Below are 24,961 nucleotides of genomic sequence, written 5' to 3' on the forward strand. Positions count from 1 at the left end.
GAACTCAAAAATTAAAATAACAATGAGAAAGCCAGCCCTGATGGCCTAGTGGTTTAAGTTCGGTGTACTCCACTTTGGCAGCCTGGGTTTGGTTCCCAGGCATGGAACCACACCACTCATCTGTCAGTAGCCATGCCATGGTGGCAGCTCACATAGAAGGACTTACAACTAGAATATACAACTATGTACTGGGGCTTTGAGGAGGAAAAAACAAAAAGGAAAACTGGCAACAGATGTTAGCTCAGGTCAAAACTTTCCCAGCCAAAAAAAAAAAAAGGCAATGATACCTGTATCTTTTCCTCCCTCCAAACTCCATATTGCCGTCAGAAATCTCCAAAATCTAGTAATGCTTTTAGAATTTCTAATCTCTAAGTGATTTTCATCTACACAGTGATTTATAACTATTAACTCTTGATTCTTTCTTACTAGTAGCTCCTGGATAGAACCTTTCTTCCCCCATCCCATTTTTTCCTCATCAAATCCTTGATTTAAATCCTTATTATAATTAATTTTAATCATATCGATTCTCATTTTAGGGGAACAATTCTGTCAAATTTAAGAGATATTCAGTAGAAAACTATTTCCTAGAAGGCCTCTGAGGGTTAAACTTGAACACACTTTGAAGAAGGCAAACACATATAGACCGGCAAAGATGAAAGGGAATGTAGTCCAGAGTGGCAGAACAAATAATTCTTCTTCTCCTAAAATCCATTAAACAAAGTGCGTTTTCAAATGATTATCTATCCCTGAGATTTCATCATCATTTGAAAATATATATTAACTAGAAGAATGAATGCTACTTCACTATGTTGCTAAATAGCATGTTTTATTCACTATATAACAATATATGACCACTAAATTAGTTTTCAAATGAAACTCTAAAAATAAGACTTCATACCTGAGACCATATTTGGGGAGAGAGGTTGTCTGGTTGGAAGATGGGAGATTGGTTGACGACTTTCATATTGAGACATGGAAATAGGGGGTCTCCTTAAAGCTAAAAGAAAAAATAGATCTGTATTATTCCCATTGATATTATGATTTCTAAAAAGCAACCACCGAGAATCTATTTACATTGCACTAATCTTATGATGCTTATTCCAATTTTGTAACCCTTATAGTTTGTACATTAACTAATTTATGGGTACTAATTGATAGATTTTACCATCCATCACTGATTTTGGTGATCAATAAATCTGACCAGAATATAAAACAGTAGGAACTCTGTCTTGTTCACCACTACATACATTCCCAACACCTAGAATAGTGCATGGCACATCACAGGAACTCAACAAAGATTTGATGAATGAATAAGTAAATGAATCTCTCCAGATACCTTAAGATCTTTATATACAGACAGAATAAATAAAATGGACACATTGATTAAGTGACGCATTGAGAATATGCTACTCTAAGTTGCTCAGATTTTAAATAAAAACTAAATATGGGGCCGGTCCGGTGACACAGCAGTTAAGTTCGCACATTCTGCTTCTCGGCGGCCCGGGGTTCACCGGTTTGGATCCCGGGTGTGGACATGGCACCACTTAGCAAAAGCCATGCTGTGGTAGGCATCCCACATATAAAGTAGAGGAAGATGGGCATGGATGTTAGCTCAGGGCCAGTCTTCCTCAGCAAAAAGAGGAGGATTGGCAGTAGTTAGGGCTAATCTTCCTCAAAAAAAAAAAAACTAAATATGACTGATGTGACAAGTTGAGATTTTATTTTTGAAGAGGGAAAATTGAAGTTTTGTACAAAGAGTTTTACTAACAAAGATGTACATACTTATAATTGGGACTTTCTTCTCCCTTAAGAAATGAAGGCACCAGGGAGACAGAGCACTTTTCATTCACTACTGCTGACTCCACTTGGACAGCTAAACATGATAGAAAGGCAGAGAGCAAAGAAGGAAACTAGAGAAAAGGGAAACAGGGAGAAAAAATAGAGAGCTCACCTAGGAGATATGGTTAGTGGCACAATTTATTCTTCTAAAACTTTGGTGTGGCAGAGACAATGCTATGTGATCCTATTTCATTATATTTTTTCTGGGCACAGAGGAAGATCAGCCTTCCTTACAGTTAGAGGCCATAAGACTGGGTTCTGACCATGAGGATGTAGGTCAAACTGAACATGTCACTTTCAAGCATGGCAATAAAATCTTCTGGGCAATTCACCTACAATCTCACTTCCCTTTCTGCCACAACTTAGGAGGCTACATATGAAGATGGTGGCATCAAATAATAGAGGGGGACATTGCTTGGAGGAGAGCTACAAAGAGAGCCATTCAGCCTGCATCAGACTATAATATGAACAATAAATAAACCTTTATTTTAAGCCACTGTAATTTGGAGGTTGCTTGTTAATACAGCACTGCCTAGTTAATCCTAACTAGAACACCTGGATCATTTTCACAATCCTCAAAGTTTATTTCGGTGACTGTATTTCATTTATCATTACAGATTTCTAAACTTAAGGACCCAACATGTTTAAAATTCACTCTAAGAAGGCAACCTACTCAAATTTACAGAAAGTTAGGTTTTCTATATCTCTCTGTGTGCCCATTATCTTGTCCCCATTGCCAGCTACAATGCTCAACACCCATTTTCTACACATAAGAGAGCTAAATAACAACAATCAGCTGACATCTTTAAGGAGTAGTACTTGCCAGGTTTAACAGTATGATTTTGATTTGCTAACAGACTGAGGACACTAAGCATCTGGTAGATATATTTGGAAAGAGAAGTCAGTCACAATCTACAAATTTATTGATCACTGTTGGACCCTAGCTGACTCCAGTACCATACAAACCAGAAGACAATAGAGGGCACCTCCATTACTAAACGAGAAGTGATCACACATGTCCTTAGCTTTATACAATAATGCCTCCTGCTCAAGAACAAGGTGACTACTTGGAGACAAAACTGATTTAGAAAGGTAGAAAAAAGCTGAATCAAAAACAGCCTTTATAAAATGCCCAGAGGACTTTAGAACTGATATAGTAGAAGAGTAGTAATATGGAGGCCTTATAAGTTTGATGTTGATAATAAATGTTCCTTTAGAAAATTTAGAAAAATAGAAACGCACAAAGAAATTAAAAATTAGCTGTAATTCTACCACCTAAAAATAACCACTGCTACCATTTCGAGAATCTCTCTCTGATGTTCGGGGTTTCCTTTTCTGTACCTCGTAATATATACTTCAAACAAAATTAGAATCATATCATATATACCATCTTATAATCTAATTTTTTATTTAATATATATATATTTTTCTATGTCATTCCATCTTCTACAACATTTCCAAATGGTAGTGCTGGATCAAAACTTTCAATTTAAGAGGTTTGGCTAGAGAGATCTGGGTAAAGAACTGCCACAAGAACTTCGGAGCTCTATAAAATGCATTAGCTAAGCTGGTTGGTAAGTAATTTTCACTACATAGGGAAAAGTAACATGCTTTCTGTATACACTTTGCTTTCTATGCTATTACTTTGACTTTTTGTTTACTTTCGTTTTTGGTTTCCTTGAAAAGTTCCTTTCAAAAAAGCTCCAGCCTTGTTTTTGTTGAAAGTTGATTTATTTATACCTAGGAGAAGACTCTAGACCTAGAGATTTTCCCAGGGGCCAGAATTAATAGTTCCAACTAGTGGGACTGAAACAAATGAAGATCTAGAAAACTACTAGTGGACTTAGAGACAGCTAAGAGTGCTAATCTCACTCTTCAAATTTGAATAGGGTTCTTCAGACTTCTTTCCTACACACACACAAGTATCTAATCTTTCCTCCACAAAAATGAGATTATATTATACTTGCTTTCTTGTAACCTGATTTTTTCATTAAAAACAAAATAGATGTATTTGTATACAGTTCAACATCATTTTTAATGACTACATATCACATTTTATGGATATAACAAATTTAACAAACTAACCTTCCGTATAACATTGATGTGGTTTTCAATTTGTCATTATAAACATTATGATGAGCATTCTTGTACCTACATGATAGAGTAAATTCTCAGGAAAATACTAAGCATTAGGTCAATGGCAGTACGTAATTCTTAAACATATTAAAAGAAACTGAATAATAAATATGAGCTCGAAGACAATAAAAGTGTAGGAAAAAATGATACAGTGAAAAGACTGCAAACAATAATTTATGATATTAAAGCAGTTCTAACTCTTTATATATTTTACCCTGGTCCTCTCCATTGAGGACCATTGAGAGCCAGCGGAAAACATACAAGTCAACAGAGAACAGCATGGTGCTATCAGATAATATCATTAATAACTAGGCTGCTAAAATACATAACACTCATAAAATCATTATTAAGGAAAAGTATCAAAGATAAAATGACAAACCCTATTTACCATAAAGACAAAATATAGGATACAAAGCCACTAGAGTACATAGCATTTATCCTACAACTATGGTCCTAGATTTCGTAATTTCTGTAAAAGAGAGATACCAGTATGGAAATTCAATCACTCAACAATATTTATTGTCTACTATATGCTAAGTACTATTCTAAAAAGCTGGAGATTTAGCAATGAACAAAACAGATCAAGTTATTGCCCTATGAAGCTTACATTCTTGTTAGGTAGATAACAATAAACAAACAAAAAAGTATGTATAGGATTTAATACAAAAGTCAGAATGAAAAGCGCTATGTATAAAGTAAAACGGAGATACGGTAGAGAGTGGTGGGACTCTATTTTAGACAGTTTGGTCAAGGGAAGCAGTTTTGAGGAAGAGACATTTGAGCAGAGGCATGAATGAAACATGGAGGAAGAGCAGTCAGGCAGGGACCAGCAAGTACAAACAAAGGCCTTGAGACAGGAGCTCAAGCAGCAAAGAAAGGAGTGAGGGGAAAGTGTTGGAAATGAAGTCAGAGAGGACAAAAGGGGCCATGTTAGAGACACAACAGCAAAAACGTTAGGTGGTGGAGAGGGGGCTGGGGGCCGAGGGCTGAGACTATATCTGGTAATTCCAAAGGAGACAATAATTGTACTAATTATAATAACAGAAGCTCCTATTTTCTGAGTACTTAGTATGAACCAGGCACTAATCTCATGTCACCCTCAAATCTATCTGAGATAGATGTCCCCTTTCACAGATGAGAAAACTGAAACTCATGACAGTAGAGATGAGACATACCCCTCACCTGACCTAAAAATTCAAAGTAGTCACTTTTAGAGAAACTGGCTGAGAAGCTTACAAAAGGTGACAGGAGGTTTAGGGTTAATCCTCCTTCACTTCTCTATTAGCCCTCAGTTGCAACCTCTACTCTGAGAGCCAAAAAAAGAACTGTCCTTGCCTTTTACTCTCATTTTCTTATTCCAATGACAGGGCTATAATCTTAAAAATGTTCACGTTTTCAGTTTCCCGCCTTACAGGGCTTCACAACCCAACATCAATGACTACGGAGAAGGAATCTGGCACTAGTAAGCAGTGGTCCTCAACTCTGGCAGCACTTCAGTGTTACAGATACCACCCCAGACATACTGAATATGGAGATGGTACCTGGGTATCTGTATTTATTAAAAGCTCCAAAGGTGGTTCTGTTGCACAGTCAAGAGAATAAGATAGAATAAAAAGCATAGGATTTGGAGTTAGACAGACCAGGGCTCAAATCATGACTCTGTAATTTATTAACTGTATGACTTTGGTTTAGTGCCTAATTTCTCAAAGCTTCAGTTTTCATCTGAAAAACCGAGATAATGCCATTTACCCCGCATGATCAATTTGGGGACTAAGTGAGAATGTTTGCTAATGGATTATGATATAAGCCTAGCAAACAGTAGGTGTTCAGTATATACCAAAGTATTTAGAGTTTTCAAAGTATTTATCCTTAGAATGAAGAAAGAATTCAAGAGACAGGTTGAGGAAACAAAAACATTTAAATGTAAAACTACTGGCCCTAACCAATTTATTGAGTCTCCTGATCAAATAGTTTTCTCACACTTAGGAGTCCTGATGAATATTTACTCATAGTAATGTTTTGGGAAGTTCATGAAACTCTGATCAGCAAGTTCCCATAAAAAATATTAATTATTCTGGGACCAGCCCCAGTGGCCTGGTGGTTAAGTTCACTATGCTCCACTTCGGTGGCCCAGGTTCGGTTTCTGGGGGCGGACCTACACCACTCATCGGTGGTCATGCTGTGGCAGCAGCCCACATACAAAAAGAAGAGGATTGGCAACGGATGTTGACTCAGGGCAAATCTTCCTCAGCAAAACAAGAGGAAGATTGGCAACAGATGTTAGCTCAGGGCGAATCTTCCTCAGCAAAAAAGATATATATATATATTAATCATTCTGAAGCATGAACATTAAATACAAAACAATGATGTAACATTCTTATGTTACTTTGCTCTATGTATATAAACAGATATAACACACTTATGATTGCTCAAATATTGCTCAGTGGGATCATCTAGGCCCTCCAAGAAATATAGGTACACATCTATACAGACTATTAAATGATGTTCTCATATAGTTCCTAAAATCTGGTCTATGAACTAAAGTTCCTTCAAACTTAGAGATCTATTTACATAATTTAAAAAGAACAAGATGGACTTCCACTGTTAGCCATGCCATAGTACCCAGTATTGGACTTACTCTCCCATGCCCTAAACAATTTTTATATGGACAAAATAGGTAAGGCAACTGTTTTCAGACACTGGACAACCAGCAGCAGGAGACTAATTCTTGAAAAAAGAGATATATATGAGATGGGCAGTCTCAGCGGGCAGAAGACACAGAAATCATCAGGGTCTGAGCTGCTGAGGTGGCTGAAATTTGCAGGAGAGAATACTACAGAGAAAGGAGCTGTGTGAGGTGAAAAGGGGAGCAGAAATCTGCATGGATATTCACCTTGGTTCTTTAGCCAAAGCCTGAGCTATGTATACACAGGGTAAGACTCTATGGGGACTAACAGAGAGCACATACTGCAGGACTGAGAGCTGAACAGAAACAACAGAGGTCACGTGGTGCTTGAAGACAATGGATCTCCAGCCCAGTCACAGTAAAGAATCTTCACTGAGCATTTTGAGCATTCCAACGAGATGCTACAAGTACTACTTTAAAAGTAGGGATCACATCCTAGAGTTAAGGGCCATGCCCTTAGACTATGAACAAAATAAAAACTGACCTGCCCTAACAAAGCATAAAACCAAGCCTGACAGGATCAAGAGGATTTGCCAGTAATTTAATTGTCTGCCAGAACAAAGCTCAACACCCTTTAAAATGACAACAAAATTCATACTTTCTTAGTGGATCGTTCATATGGCACACAATGAAATTACTAGACATACAAAGAAGCAAGAATACGACTCATAATCAAGAAAAAAAGCAATCAACAGAAAAAGACACAGATGATCCACTTGTTGAAATTAGCAGACAACGATTTGTAAACAATTGTTATATATGTGTGTGTGTGTATATATATATGTGTATGTGTGTGTATATGTGTGTATGTCTGTGTGTATATATATATATGTACAAAGATTTAAAGGAAAAGATGGGAATATCCAGTAGAGAAACGGAAACTAAAAAAAGAACCAAATGAAAATTCTAGAACTGAAAATATAACATCTGAAATGAAAAATACACTGGGTGAGCTTTGAACAGTGTTTTGACTAAACACTACAGAAGAAGGAGTCAACAACCTTGAAGAAAAGTCAAGCACACTGAACAAATTGAAGGAGAAACATCATTGCCAAAAAACTGAACAGAATTTCAGTAACCTGTGGGACAATATCAAGGAGTCTGAAATGTATCTATCTTGAGTCCCAGCAGGAATAAAAAGAGATAATTGGACAAAAAAAATTTTGTATATTTGAATTTGAATAAAGGCTGAAAAGTCCCAAAATTTGGGGAAAACATCAACCCACAGATTGAAGGACCTGAGTGAATCCCAAGCAGGATAAACACAAAGAACATCATACCAAGGCACACCTTAGTCAAACTGATGAATATTAATATTTTGAAAGCAGTCAGAGGAAAAAAGATGTGCTAATACAAGGACACAAGAAAAAGAATGATGGCTGACATCAAAATCAATGGGGGCTAGAAGACAGTGGAATTATATCTTTAAAGTACTGAAAGAAAAAATCAACCTAAATTTCCACATTCAGTAAAAATATCCCTCAAAACTGAGTATGAAATAAAGATATTTTCAGATAAACAAAAGCAGGAAAACTTCATCCCTAGAAGACCTGCATTTCAAAAATGCTAAAGGAAGTTCTTCAGGCTGAAAGGAAAACGATAAAGACAGAAATCAGAATCCACAGGTAGGAATGAAGAGCACTGGAAACGGTAAATATGTGGTAAATGTAAGAGACCATAATATTTTCTTCTCATTTTCTTAAAAGGCTTTTTAAAGCAAAAATAATAATACTGAAAACATTGGGATTTTTAGCATATAGAAATAAAAATATATGACAACAATAGCACAAAGGGTGAGCCAAGGTAAATGGAATTATACCCGTAAGGTTCTAACATTTTATAAGAAGTGGTCCAATATTATTGCTAATTAGACTATGATATGTAAAGGATGCATACAGTAATCCCTAGAACAACTACTAAAATATAACACTTTAGTACTACAGTTTTTAAAAAGTGAGAGAAACAGGCACCAATTAAACCCTCAAACCCATTAAGTTCTAACTATTCCTATTCTCCCTGGATGATACTTGTTGTTTCAAGACCCTATTTTGATTCCTTTCTTCTTAATTGCAGCTGGTATAAATTGTGGCCCCAGAAAATATGACAACAAAAGAAATGTTTTTCAATTTTAAACCAAATGCATCATTAGAAATTTATCTTTAGTATCTTTAGTAGCAATTTTCAGGAATATTTACAATTTGATACTATGCTATTATAAGAATTTTTTACCTACAAAAAAAATAGATGCCTAATTTTACATAATCTGTTTCTTCTATAACAAAGATCTTTGAAATCTTTTTCTTAAAGGGCCAGATAGTGAATATTTTAGGCTTATAGGCCATAATCAACTCTGTTGTTCTGGCACAAAAGCAGCCACAGACAATACATAAACAAATGAGCATGATAATGTTTCAATAAAACTATTTATTAAAACAGACAACCAAGTTGTAGTTTGTCGATTCCTGTTTTACGAGATGCCTAGGAGAAAACTTACCTAAGTATATCTATAGTGATTTAAATTATTAAAAATTTTTAATGTATTTTTATAAATTTAGATAATTTTCTCCTAAAAGCTCTAACCTAAGAGAAAGAATCAGACAAAAAAAGATTAACTACATTGCTTATTTAAAATGTAAACTTCTGGGGGCTAGCCCTGTGGCTGAGTGGTTAAGTTTGCACGCTCTGCTTAGGTGGCCCAGGGTTTCGTCAGTTCAAATCCTGGGCATAGACATGGCACCGTTCGTCAAGCCACGCTGGGGCAGCATCCCACATGACACAACTAGAAGCACCCACAACTAAAAATACATAACTAGGGGCTGGCCCCGTGGCCGAGTGGTTGGGTTCACGCGCTCCACTGCAGGCGGCCCAGTGTTTCGTTGGTTCGAATCCTGGGTGCGGACATGGCACGGCTTGTCGAACCACGCTGGGGCAGCATCCCACATGCCACAACTAGAAGGACTCACAACAAAGAATATACAGCTATGTACCAGGGGGCTTTGGGGAGAAAAAGGAAAAATAAAATCTTTAAAAAAAAATACACAACTATCTATGGGGGGCTTTGGGAGAAAAAGGAAAAATAAAAAAAAAATCTTTAAAAAAACCAAAACATAATCTTCTATCTTTTTTCTCCTCTCAAATATCACTGTAATTACTTCTAATTTTTAAAAAATTTTTAATTTTTTGAATAGGTAATTTATGAAATTACCTTATGAAATTTTGAAACCGAAATTCAAAAGGTTCAAAAGGTTGTATAATGAAAAGTAAGTCACCTTTTCTTCTCTGTCCTCAGTCTTCTTCCCCAGAGGCAACCACCATTACTAGTTTCAGTCTGGAGCAGCACTACCAATAGAACTTTGTGCAATGACAGAAATGTTCTACATCTATGCTGTCCAACACAGCAGCCACTAGCCACAGGTGACTATTAAGCACTTGAAGTGTGGCTAATTTGACTGAGGAACTGAATTTTTAGCTTTATTTAAGTTTGATGAATTTAAATAGCTGCATGTGATGAGTGGCTACTGTGGTAGATAGTGTAGATCTAGAGAATCCTCTTAGAGTAGTGATTTTCTACCTTAGCTACATAATACATTCACCTAAGGAATATTAATTAATTAATCAATTAATTAGACTGGCACCTGAGCTAATGTCTGTTGCCAATCTTTTTTTTTCCCTTTACCTTCTCCCCAAAGCCCCCCAATACATAGCTGTATAGTGTAGTTGTAGGTCCTCTGGTTGTGCTGTGTGGGATGCTGCCTCAGCATGGCCTGATGAGTGGTGCCATCTCTGTGCCCAGGATCTGAACCGCTGAAACCCTGAGCTGCCAAAGTAGAACGTGTGAACTTAACCACTCAGCCATGGGGCTGGCCCCTCACCTAAGGAACATTTAAACATTCAGTGCCCAAGCCACATCACAGACCAAATATATCATAATCTCTGGAATGAGACCCAGGTATCTTTTTTTTTTTAAACTTACCAGTGATTCCAATATACAGCCAAGGTAAAAAGAAAATTAATTATTTTATAGCTAGAGTAACTCTACCTAATATTAAAAAACCAAAAAGAGGGGCTGGCCCAGTGGTGTAGTGGTTAAGTTCATGTGCTCCACTTTGGTGGCCTGGGGTTCGCGGGTTTGGATCCCAGACATGGGCCTACACACCTTTCATCAAGCCATGCTGTGGCAGTGTCCCACATACAAAAATAGAGGAAGACTGGCACAGATATCAGCTCAAGGACAATCTTCCTTAAGCAAAAAGAGAAAGACTGGCAACAATGTTAGCTCAGGGTCAATCTTCATCAACAAAAAAGATAAAAAGGAAAAAAATCTCAAAAGGAATAAATTTCTCTTTCTAAGTTACTAATTAGAAAAGAACTTCCAATTTCTCAGGTACGTAAAAATCTTTATATCTATATAGGTTTCTCCCCAAAGTAAATCATTACAGACAATTTTTACTATGATATCGACTGGACCTAAAACTAGAAAGAAGTTTCTAAGTAAGACATAAGATTTTCCTCTCTGCTGATATGCATGACATGGAAAGGGTGTTTGCATTACTATTTTAGAACTCTTAAAAATCAGTGAGTAAGATACCAACAATCAGAAAAATGCTAACCATAGGCACATCCCATACACCCCTTGACTGTTTCAGAGATGTATTTTAAGATAGTTCAGCACTGCTGTTACATAGTTTCTAGTACAGTCCTGGCTACTGTTAACAAAACTGTCATCATTACCACACGAGTCTGATTTAAAATTACAACGATGTGTTCTTTTCTCTACTTCCTCTTTGGAGTTACCACCTCTATAGCCATTAGGGACTCCATTTGTACTGGCATTAAGAACTCTGGCATAGACTACCTCAGGGAGAAAAGACACACTCAGTAAAAGGAGTGACAAGGAGATAACAAATATGTTTATAATGATTGAAATAATCATAATATAACAGCAGCTATGATTTATATTGCACTGGCTATGTGCCAGGCACTGTTCTAAGTACTTTGCATTTAAACCTCCCATCCATCCAATGAGGTTGGAACTGTTATTATCCTATTTCATAGATAAGGATAAGAGAGAATAAATGGTCACATGCTTGTTAAAAGACAGAGCCAAGTGTTTGAATCTAGACAAATTGACTCCAGAGACCACTGCCTCACCACTAATGATATTCTGGTAATTCAACCATACACATTAACTGGACCCCGCCATGTGCAAGGCACTCTACTGGAAGCCCAGGATACAAAGATAAAACATGGCTTTTCTTTGTGTTTGCATCTGACTGACGACACAGCTCAAGATTCTTTTCACCAGTTACTATGTCGAAATAATCTTCATACTCAAAATACTTCTCTAAATTATTAAAAAATAACTGTTATGAACAATGATTTTCAAAGCAAAGCACCAAGAGTTTAAAGAGGTTCAAAAATTAATCCAGAGGACTCCTAACTTCTGGTTCTGCATGTAAGGAGCTTAGAAGTCACCACTCCATCCTAACAACAAGTAAAAAGCTAGAAAGGCTGAAAAATCAACAACTGTTTTTAGATCCATAAGAGAGGGTAAGACACAGAGCAAACCACTGCCCCTACGACTGGAGAAAGAGACAGGCAAATAAAGAGAGTCACAGCTTACAGGAGTAGAGACTCATGAACAGAAACCCCCATGAGAACCAGTGCTGGAGTAGGAAAACCTGAACTATAATTGATGAATTGCTGGAGGCTCAGTGTGCACAACTCAGAGTTAACTACCACAGGGAGTGACATCAGCATCATGGCAGAGTGAGTTTTTACCCTCATCTATTCTCTCTAAGTTACAACTAAACAGACATTCATTAACCAACATACGATTCCCTACACAATACAACAGGATGCCTGACAGATCCACACAGCTATACATCTGAAGGTGGGTAGAATGGATTCCCAGGAAGCAGTGGAACTAGGTGAGCAGACCTTTCCCATTCCCCAGTGGCAGTGATCCAGGTCACAGATCCTCACACAGAGGCCAGTGCAACTGTGAGTGTAAGCAGGGGCAGCCCGGCCCACATGTGAACACTTTCAGAGTGGTAGCCTAGCTCAAGGGGCACACACATACAGAAGTAGTCCAACCTGAGCAAACACTCCCCACCTAGTGGCAGGAGCTCAGCCCCCGCAAAGGTGCCCTGTCCAAAGAGTGCAGCAGCTCAATTGATCTGCCCACGAACACAGTGCTGGCCTGGGCAAAAGTGCCCCACACGATGGGTACAGCACCCAGCTGTGACCTGCCCACCAAGCAGAGGTCCTGTCCACAAAAACACAACCCACCAAAAAGCTGTAGCCAGCCCACGCAAATGCAGAGTGGCTCAACTGGCACAATTACTGGGAGACAGGGAAGGAACAGAAAACACAGCTCCTGCTCCAACGCTAGCAGTGGCAGGTAGAATCTCCAACCTGATATTACCACAAATGTGCCAGCAGAGGACCAATTCATCAAACACCATGAGGAACTACAGTAGCACTACAGAGCAGGAGGAAAATGACAAGTCTCCAGAAACCAATCCTGAAGTCACAGAAGACTAGAGTCTAAATGACAGAGAATTCAAAATAGTTAGCATAAAGAAATTCAATGAGTTATAAGAAAAATCAGAAAGACAGATCAATGAGTTCAGGAATAAAATTAATTAACAGAAGGAATACGTCACCAAAGAGACTGAAGCCTTTAAAAAATACTATACAGAAATTCTGGATGTGAAGAACACAATTAATGAGATAAGAAATAATGTAGAAACCATAAAAAATAGAGCAGACATTATGGAGGACAGAAATAGTGAATTAGAAGACAGAACTACAGAAATCCTTCACGTGGAGAGAGAACTAAGATTTTTTAAAAACAAAGAAATTCTCTGAGAACTACTCAACTTAATTAAGAAAAGTAATAAAGATTATAGGTATTCCAGCAGGAGAAGAGAGGGAAAAGGAAGCAGAGAGCTTGTTCAAAGAAATAATGCTGAGACCTTCTCAAATCTGGGAATGGAACTGAACTTACAAATACATAAAATGAATAGAACTCCTAATTACATCAATGCAAAATAGCCTTCTCCAAGACATATAATATTAAAACTGTCAAAAGTCAATGACAGGGCATGGCCCCGTGGCTGAGTGGTTAAGTTCGTGCACTCCGCTTCAGAGGCCCAGGGTTTCGCCAGTTCGGATCCTGGGTGCGGACATGGCACCGCTCATCAAGCCATGCTGAGGTGGCGTCCCACATGCCACAACTAGAAGCACGCACAACTAAAAATACAAAACTATGTATCATGGGGCTTTGGGGAGAAAAAGGAAAAATAAAATCTTTAAAAAAAAAATTTTTTAAATAAAATTTTAAAGAATTAAAAAATAAAAGTCAATGACAAAGAAAAGATATTAAGGGCAGCAAGGCAGAAGAAAATAACTTACAAAAGAACCCCTTTCAGGTTTTCAGCAGATTTCTCAGCAGAAACCTTACAGGCTGGGAGAGCATGGGATGATATATTCAAAATAGTGAAAGACAAAAATTTCAGTGAAGAATACCCTATCCAGCAAAACTATCCTTCAGATATGATGGAGAAACAAAAGCTTTCCCAGATAAGCAGAAGCTGAGGGAGTTCATCACTGCTAGGCCTGCTTACAAGAAACGATGAAAGAAGCCCTGCTGCCTGAAACAAAAGGCAAAGGTTTACAAAGCTTTGACCAAGGAGATAAGATAAAATCAGAAAACTGCAACTCTCTATCAGAATAGGTTAACAAATACCTAATTATAATATAAAAGATAAAGGGCAGGAAAGCATCAAAAATAACTATAAACACATCAATTAAGTCACAAAATTACAACACAAAAAAGATTAATTTGTGACAACAATAACTCAGAAGGAGAGGAGGAAAGGGATGCAATTTTCTTAGGCTAATGGAGATAAGAGGATATCAGAAAATGGACTATCTCATCTATGAGATCTTTTATACAAAGCACATGGTAACCACTAAACAAAGTCAGAGAAGAGCCATAATTCATAAATAAAGAAAAAACTGAGAAAACCATCACAGAAAACCACCAAACTGAAATGGCAATCAGAAATACAAGAGAAAAGAAACAATGGAAATACAGAATAACCAGAAAACAAGAGAGAGAATGGCAGTATTAAGTCCTCTTATATCAATAATCACTCTAAATGTAAATTGATTGAACTCCCCAATCAAAAGACAGAGTGGTGGGATGGATTAAAAAACAAGACGCAACAATATGCTGTTGTCAGAAAACACACCTCAGCTCTAAAGACAAGCATAGGCTCAGAGTGAAGGGACAGAATAAGATACTCCAAGCAAACGGAAAGCAAAGGAAAGCAGGTGTTGCCATACTTATATCAGACAAAGGAGACTTCAAGATAAAAAAGATAATGAGAGACAAATAAGGGCAGTATATAATGATAAAGGGGACACTTCATCAAGAGGATATAACACTTATAAATATATATGCACCTAACACAGGAGCACCAAAGTATATAGAGCAACTATTAATGGATCTAAAGGGAGAAACTGACAGCAACACCATAATAGTAGGGGACCTCAACACCCCGCTTACATCAATGGGTAGATCATCCAGACAGAAAGTCAACAAGGAAACAGTGGTCTTAAATGAAACAGAAGACCAGATGGACTTAATAGATATATATATTGAATATTGCACTTAAAAACAGCAGAATAATCATTCTTCTCAAGTGCACAGAACATTCTCAAAGACAGACCATATGTTGAGAAACAAGGCAAATCTCAATAAATTTAAGATGACTGAAATAATATCAAGCATCTTTTCTGACCATAATGCTATGAAACTAGAAATCAACTCCAAGAAAAAAGCTGAGAAAGTTACAAGTATGTGGAGACTAAACAACATGCTAATGAACAACCATTGGCTCAATGGAGAAATCAAAAAACACTTGGAGACAAACAAAAATGAAAACACAACATACCAATTCTTACGGGATGCAGCAAAAGCAGTACTAAGAGGGAAAATCACAGCAACACAGGTCTACCTCAACAAATAAGAAAAATCTCAACTAAGTAATTTGAAATTATACCAAACAGAACAAACAAAGAAGAACAAACAAAGCCCAAAGTCAGCAGAAGGAGAGAAATAACAAAGATTAGAGCAGAAATAAATGAAATAGAGACTAAAAAAACAATAGAAAGGATCAATGAAACTAAGAGCCGGTTCTTTGAGAAGATAAACAAAATTGACAAACCCTTAGGCTGGCTCACTTAGAAAAAAAAGAGAAAAAGCTTAAATAAATAAAATTAAAAGTGAAAGAGGAGAAATGACAATGGATACCACAGAAATACAAAGGATTATAAGAGAATACTACAAAAAACTATACACCAACATATTGGATAACCTAAAAGAAATGGATAAATTCTTAGAATCATACAAGTTCCAGGGGGCCAGCCTGGTGGTGCAATGGTTAAGTTCACATGTTCCACTTTGGCAGCCCAGGATTCATTGGTTCGGATCCCGGGTGTGGACATGGCACCACTTGTCAAGCCATGCTGCGGCAGGCGTCCCACATATAAAATAGAGGAAGATGGGCATGGATGTTAGCTCAGGGCCAGTCTTCCTCAGCAAAAAGAGGAGGCATGGTGGCAGATGTGAGCTCAGGGCTAATCTTCCTAAAAAAAAAAAAAAAAAAGAATCACACAAGTTCCCAAAAGTGAATTAAGAAAAAATAGAGAATCAGAATAGACCAATCACAAGTAAAGAGACTGAAATAGTAATCAAATACCTCCCAAAAAAGAAAAATCCGGGACCAGATAGCTTCTCTGGAGAATTTTACCAAACATTCAAAGATCACTTAATATCTATCCTTCCCAAACTATTCCAAAAAGTTGAAGAAGACAGGGTGCTTCCTAATTCACTCTACAAGGCTAACATTACCCTGATACCAAAACCAGATAAGGACAACACAAGAAAGGAAAACTACAGGCCAATACTGCTGACGAACACAGAGGTGAAAATCCTCAAGAAAGTATTAGCAAATCAAATACAGCAATATATTAAAAGGATCATACACCATGATCAAGTGGGATTTATACCAGGGATGCAGGGATGGTTCAACATCCACAAATCAATTAACGTGATACATCACATTAACAAAATGAGGAATAAAAACCATATGATCATCTCAATAAATGCAGAGAAAGCATCTGAAAAGATCCAAAATCTATTTATGATAAAAACTCTCAATAAAATGGGTATAGAAGGAAAGTAACTCAACATAATAAAGGCCATGTATGACAAATCCACAGTCAACATCATACTCAATGGTGAAAAACTGAAAGCCATTTCTCTGAGAACATGAACAAGATCTCACCACTCTTATTCAACACAGTACTGGAGGTTTTGGCCAGAGCAATTAGGCAAGAAAAAGAAACTAAAGGTATCCAGATTGGAAAGGAAGAAGTAAAACTCACTGTTTGTGGATGACATGATTCTATACAGAAAAACCTAAAGAATCCACCAGAAAACTATTAGAAACAATCAAAAACTACAGCAAAGTTGCAGGGTACAAAATCAGCTTGCAAAAATCAGTTGCATTCCTATACACTAATAACCAACTAGCAGAAAGAGAACTCAAGAATACAATCCCACTTACAATCGCAACAAAAAGAATAAAACATCTAGAAATAAATTTAACCAAGGATGTGAAAGACCTATCCACTGAAAACTATAAGACATTATTGAAAGAAAGTGAAGACATAAAGAAATGGAAAGATATTCCATGCTCATGGACTGGAAGAATTAACACAGTTAAAATGTCCATATTACCTAAAGCAATCTACAGATTCACTGCAATACCAATCAGAATCCCAATGACATTCTTCACAGAAATAGAACCAAGAATACTAAAATTTATATGAAACAACAAAACACCCCAAAGAGCCAAAGCAATCCCGAGAAAAAAGAACAAAGGTGGAGGCGCCACAATCTCTGACTTCAAAATATACTACAAAAGTACAGTAATCAAAATAGCACATTACTGGCACAAAAACAGACACATAGGTCAATGGAACAGAATTGAGAGCCCAGAAATAAAAACACACATCTATGGACAGCTTATCTTCAACAAAGGAGCCAAGAACATACAACAGAGAAAGGAAAGTCTCTTCAATAAATGGTGTTGGGAAAACCGGACAGCCACATGCAAAAGAATGAAAGTGACCATTATCTTACACTATACACAAAAATTAACTCAAAATGGTTTAAAGACTTGAATGTAAGACCTGAAACCATAAAACTCCTAGAAGAAAATGTAGGCAGTACACTCTTTGACATCAGTCTTAGCAGTATCTTTTGGAATGCCATGTCTATCCAGGCAAGGGAAACAAAGGAAAAAATAAACAAATGGGACTACATCAGACTAAAAAGCTTCTGCAAGGCAAAGGAAACCAGGAACAAAAGGAAAAGACAACACATTAAGTGGGAGAAAACATTTGCAAATCATATACCTGATAAGGGGTTAATTTCCAAAAGATATAAAGAACTTACACAACTCAACAACAAAAAACAAACAATCTGATCAAAAAATGAACAGAAGATATGAACAGTTTTCCAAAGAAGATACACAGATGGCCAACAGGCACATGAAAAGATGTTCAACATCACTAATTATTAGGGAAATGTAAGTCAAAACTACAATGAGATATGACCTTACACCAGTCAGAATGGCTATAATTACCAAGACAAAAAATAACAAATGTTGGAGAGGATGTGGAGACAAGGGAGCCCTCATCCACTGCTGGTGGGAATGCAAACTGTTGCAGCCACTATGAAAAACAGTATTAAAAATCTCAAAAAGCTAAAAATAGATATACCATATGACCCAGCTACCCTACTACAGGGCATTTATCCAAAGAACTTGAAATCAATAATACAAAGGGATTTATGCACCCCTATGTTCACTGCAGCATTATTCACAATTAGCCAAGACGTGGAAGCAACCTAAGTGCCCATCAACTGATGAATGGATACAGAAGATGTGGTATATATATGCAATGGAATACTACTCAGCCATAAGAAAAGACAAAATCGTCCCATTCACAACATGGATGGACTTTGAGGCTATTATGTTAAGCAAAATAAGCCAGACAGAGAAAGACAAACACCGTATGACTTCACTCATATGCGGAAGATAAACAAACATGTGGATAAGGAGAACAGATTAGTGGTTACCAAAGGGGAATGGGGTTGGGGGGAGGGTGAAGCGGTAAAGGGGCATATATTTATGGTGATGGTAAAAACTAGACTACTGGGCATGAGCAAGATGTAGTCTATACACAAACTGATACATAATAATGTATATCTGAAATTATACAATGTTATAAACCAATATGACCCCAATAAAATAATTTTTAAAGAAAACATCCAGGGGGACCCAGTCATAGGAGGCCCCCTACAATATTGTGAGATTAATCACCTGGAGCTTATCCACATTCCCACAGTAAATATTGGAGAAAAACAGCTGCACCCACCCACGCCCCCCACACCCTGCCCCCTGCTTCCAGCAGGGGGAGAGGAAAGGGAACCATTTTGAAATACACCAGAGCACTCTATTCTTCTTAACAAGGCCTGCCCCCAGGAGAAACTAGTTAAGCAAAACCTAACCTGCTGGGGTATTATCAGAACCTACCTGACCAGGGAAGAGAAATACCCAACTCCAGCCCACTCTAGCCATCCTGTCCCACCTAAGAGAAGGGAAAAAACTGAGAAATACTTCTGAAGTTCACAGTCCAGAGGCATAGGCTCATGAAAAGACTGAGACCTAATTATAGGACTATAGCCTGCTTCCCCTCTTCCCACACCTACCTTCACATTACTAAAAGCTTATTTACAGCAGTTCCCTTTACCCAGTACATCACATCCAGCTATCAAGAAAAAATTATAAGACATACCAAAAGGCAAACAGCACAATTTGAAGAGACAGAGTAAGCATCAGAAGTAGACATGGCAGAAATGTTGGAATTATCATAAGGGGAATATAAAACAACTATGATTAATACGCTAAGGGTTCTAATGGATAAAGGAGATAACATGCAAGAACAGATGGGCAATGTAAGCAGAGAGATGAAAATCCCAGAAAGAACCAAAAAGAAATATTAGAGATCAAAAACATTGTAAGAGAATTGAAGAATGCCTTTGATGGGCTTATTAGTAGATTGGACATGGCTGAGGAAAGAAGCTCTGAGTCAAAGAATATATCAAGAGAATCCTCAAAAACTGAAAAGCAAAGAGAACAAAGACTGAAAAACAAAAAAACAAATAGAAAAGAATATCGAGGACAACTACAAAAGGTGTAACATAGCTTACTGGGAATACCAGAGGAGAAGAGAGAAAAGAATAGAAGAAATATTAGAAACAATAATGACTGAGAATTTCCCCAAATTAACGTCAGACACCAAAGGACAGATACAGGAAACTCGGAGACCATCAAGCAGGGCAAATGCAAAAAAACCCCACAAAAAACCCTGCCTAGATCGCAGCATATCATTTTCAAATTACAGGAAATCAAAGACAAAGAAAAATTAATCCAGAGGAAGGCCTATAATATGCCATGACGGTGTAGATGGTGTCTGTACAGACAGATTTTTTTTGGCACTAATGCTAAATTTACACAAAATGTATACATTTTCCCTGTTTTTCCTAGCTCTAAACTATAGTGCCACAGCCATTATGTGAGTTAATATGGCAAATTCATATTGTAAAAATCAGATATGAATCTGTTGGCATCTCATCAAAAGTAGCATTATTCATCCCTATTAATTCTAATGAAATGATTGTGTGCTTTTTTTTTCCTTTATTTTATTGTGTGCTTTTCTTTTTAATCTTTTTTTTTTCCTTCCCAAAAGCCCCAGTATATAGTTGTATATTCTAGTTTAAGACCTTCTGGTTCTTCTACATGAGCCACTGCCACAGCATGGCCACTAACAGGGGAGAGGTGTGATTCCACACCCAGGAACTGAACCCAGGCCACCAAAGCAGAGTGTACTGAACTTTAATGACTAGGCCATAAGGGCTGGCTCTGTCTGCTTTTTTTTTTTAAGCAAGCAGAAGAGGCAAGACAGGATCTTTGCCCTGCTGAAGTGGTTCATGTAAGAAAGACATTTGAAAACCACTGTCTGATAAGGGCAATATACCTAAAGATGGTCAAGATAAGATCTCCAAGACCTCTTAGATTCTCATTTCATTTTACCCTAACTCTGGAATTTCCAGTGGCCAGGTAATAAATTATAATAGTGGAAAATTAGAAAATACATTTGGACATTATACACTTAGAGTAGTAGTAATAAAATTTGAACTTGAAAACTATGTCAAAATGGACAACAGATGATAAAAATTATATATTTAAATGTAGATATATTTTTGTAGATATATGACATAAAAAATAAATGCATGCAAGCAGGTGAATAATCCTTGCTCATATATCTGAATAGGATGCTTCTGTATACTAGAAACCTGCAGTTTATCTTCTGAAAAACTTTGAGTGTAGCTTAAAAAATAAATAAGGGCAATGTAAAAGAGATTAATCAACCTAAAACTCAGTAAGTCCAGGACTAGAGTAAGTGCTATAAAAATTGAGAAGAAGAATACATGGTCTTTGCTCTCAATATTTCTTTAAATTAACATATAAGTCAGTGGTTCTAAAACTTTAGTATAGATCATAATCACCTGGAAAGCTTGTTAAAACACAGATTGCTGGGCTCCATCTCAAGAATTTCTCATTCAGTAGGTCTGGAATGGGACCTCAGAATTTGCATTTCCAACAAGCTCCTGGTCCAAGGACCACACTTTAAGAATCACTGGATAGTTTCATTGCCTTACAAACAAGTCATGCTCATTCTAACTCCATATTTTTAAATTCATGTTATTCTTTTTGTCCTTACCTTGATTTTAGGAGAATATACTGTGAATTAGAAATCCAAAAGAATACAGACAAAGAATTTGAGAAGATAACAAAACTGTACAAATGAAAAGACTAATACTTCGTTCATTTGGACTTCAGACACACAGCAATTTCAACCACATACAATGAGGTATACCACAGACATTAAGAAGGAAAAGAACAGCCAAGAAGAACCAAAGATGTGCTGTTACTTCCAATTTTCACCATAATAAATTGGAGTCAGCAGGGAGGGGTATTTATAATAACCAAGAAACATAGAAATGGCAAGAAAAACAAAAGACATATGAAAAAAAGATGAATGGGATCAGGATAGCAGTAGTGATATACAGACTTCAAGCAGAAATTGTTAAGAAGCAGACACGTTAATGAAGAAAGATATACACTGAACAGAAGTGGCCATAAAAGAAAAAGAAAAAATAAGTGTGCCAACTATTTAAAGTGTGGGATAATTAACTGAATGGTGGTCTAGCAGTTAAGATTTGGTGCTGCAGCTTGGGTTCACTTCCTGGTCAGGGAACCACACCACCCATCTGTCATCTGTTGTTGTCATATTGTGGCTGCTGTGTGTTGCTGTGATGCTGAAAGCTATGCCACCGGTATTTCAAATACCAGCAGGGTCACCCATGGTGGACAAGTTTCAGCAGAGCTTCCAGACTAGGAAGAGGAACCTGGTCACCCACTTCAAAAAACACTGCTCATAAAAACCCTATGAAGAGCAGCAGAGCATGGTGAGACGCAGCCCCTGAAAATGAGAGGATAGTGCCAAAGGACCGGGCAGAGCTCTGCTCTGCTGTACAGTGTCGCTATGAGTCAGAATTGACTCAAGAGTACTAACAATAAAAATTAACTAAAAGGATAAGCCAAGTCCTAAAAACCTAAATAACTCCTATAAAGGTACTACTATGCCATATAAGGCACACCAATAGCACAGCAATCTAGGATTATTTAGCATGAAAGAAATGAGCCACGTATACTTTTATAAATGGCTCTAACATAATACAACTGATATGAGCAATTATTCTGTGTCATCAAGAAAAGGTTCAAATATGGTTGACTCTTACCAAGGCAAAAACAAGTACTTTATACACTGTGGCAAAAATTATATCCAAAACAAGTCCTGGCAAGTAATGGACAGTAAACTAACTGAAAATATCAATCATCCAGATATTTGTGACTTTTCACAAGTGTTACCCAAAAAGAGAATGGGGTCACATGAAAAATAATATGATCACTTTAGTTAACTTCTCTAATAATTTTTACTTACCAGTGGGAAGATCTTCAACTTTTGCGAGGTCATTCTCTTCTATTCCAGGCATTCCTGCATCACCATCTCGTTTGATTTGTTCTGCCCAAGTAACAAAATATATAATTCTACATTTTTCCTTACATAAATTGAAAATGGTTGAAGGGATGTAATAATCAGTTCCTAAAGCAATTGACTACATTGACTGAGTATCTTTATATCTTGCTTTGGACATAGTTGTAACTGTAAAACAACTTATTCTTTTTTCTCTTCTATCAAAGGATCTGAATTTGAAACAATGCATTTAATCATAACTGAACTAAAATCAAACAATATTCTTTAACTGAAATGTTCACTTCAAAATGAGAAAAAAAAGGTCAATATCCTATTAACACAAACAAAATAATAATAATACCTTTCCCACGTAGAATATGATTGCTTGAGGGTTCTTCATTCTTTTCTGCAGCATTCTCAGCTACTTTTGGAATACTTTTAGGTACTGCATGATTGTTTACACCCAATTCATGTCCACCTTTCGGTTGAACTTTGTGAGCCTTTTGCTGTTTGATAAAGATTTCGTAACAGTAAATATTCTTCAGTTCAAACTGTTAAACCATCAACACAACTATTAATTAAATGTTCTGAAGCAGTTCATTTTTTAAAACATATACCATAGGTCCAAATTCCAAATACTTGGAGTTGTGGGATATAATACTATTTCCTGTTCAGTTTTTATACCTCATATGAAGTCAAAGAATAACTAACACTTTTTAAAGTCTTTAATTGCCATAAATGGCCCAAAATGTTAGGCAGAGGTAATTCTTTTTGGCTATGCCGAGGGAAGGATTCTGCAAAAAGACAGTCTTGCTGAGCACTCTAGGCTGCTGTGGAGGCCTACAGTTGGGCATTGTCCTGGGGGCTGTGGGCAGGGGGGCTCTCCATAGGTAAATGCTGTAATTGAGCAGGATGGCAGACAGCAGGAGGTTGGCACATGAGTGTCCCCTCAAGTGCGTTCGATGGTTACTGAGATTGTCAGGGTTTTCCCCAAATAGAAACAGCAAGGGAAAACATGGAAACTTCTTCCCAGGTGCACTGGCCACCCAAGCACAGGAAGTAATGGTAGAACAATACACAAGTCAATGCTCCCCCACAATCTGCTCCTAACCATATTATCTCCTTGAAAACTTGAATCTTCAGATATATGATGAGGCCTGACTCAACTCTACTGGTGGGCCAGTTTTCTCTCTTATGTTGGTTGAGTAGCCTTGGTGGAAAATTGGGAGAGGCAAGGAGTCAAGTATATTTGCTTGGGTTGCCATATAAGTCCTTCTACTTAATATTTAACACATATATAAATGCTTTGTCAACTCTAAAGCACTGTGCGATGTAATTATTAGTAATATTACAGAAATGATAGTACTAAAAGATCTATGGGGAATCTAGAAAAACAAGAGCCAAATCATAAGAATTTGTTGCAATAAAGAAAGGGTGCTTTGACAATCAGTACCTGGCATCCCAGTGTACCTGGCAGATAAAATTAACAACAAACATTTGCACTGTGCTTCAAAGTTTAAAAACTTCTTTCAAATCTATCCTCTAGAAGAGATAAATGAACAGCTTTGGGAAAAACAAAATAAGACAGGATTAAAGAAGTTAAGTAGCTTGTCCAGGGTCACAAAGATAGAGAATTGTAGAGAAGGGATTCAAGCCAGTTTTTTTCACTCCCACATTTTTTGGGAACTTGGTAAGCTATCTGAAAGCTTAATTGTTGTTGAATGAATTGATAAAATGAAATTTTTGAACAAGTGAATACACAGGCCAAGGGTGAGAAAATCTATGAAGCACAAGCTGAGCAGCCATCCTGTATCTCTGTGCACTTTCACTACAATGCTATATCATAAGGCTGCAGTACTCCACCGCTGTGTAGATGTGGATAAAACAACATTAAAAATTAAAAGTCAACAAACTACTGTTCAAAATTACTTTTCCATTTAAAATAGTTAACAAGGATGTTGTACCTTTGATGGGTTATCAACAGTACCTTTATGTGAATGGTAAATACTAAATATTCTCAATAAAATAAAATGGCTTTCTAGATACAATGTTGGT

General features: G+C 37.1%; 1 protein-coding gene across 3 annotated transcripts in view; it reads right to left on the reverse strand.

Moving 5' to 3' along the window:
* GOLM2 (golgi membrane protein 2) overlaps positions 1-24,961 on the reverse strand; it is a 102,446-nt gene that overhangs the window by 29,281 nt on the left and 48,204 nt on the right. For all 3 annotated transcript variants that reach the window (XM_070581859.1, XM_008531240.2, XM_008531241.2), the window contains 3 exons: positions 23,268-23,412; positions 22,874-22,954; positions 899-997 (listed from right to left, as the gene is read on the reverse strand). In XM_070581859.1, coding sequence (XP_070437960.1) covers positions 899-997; positions 22,874-22,954; positions 23,268-23,412 — 325 coding nt within the window. The remainder of the gene's footprint in view (positions 1-898; positions 998-22,873; positions 22,955-23,267; positions 23,413-24,961) is intronic.

Source organism: Equus przewalskii, chromosome 1 (genome assembly GCF_037783145.1).
Source record: "Equus przewalskii isolate Varuska chromosome 1, EquPr2, whole genome shotgun sequence".
Lineage (NCBI taxonomy): Eukaryota > Metazoa > Chordata > Mammalia > Perissodactyla > Equidae > Equus > Equus przewalskii.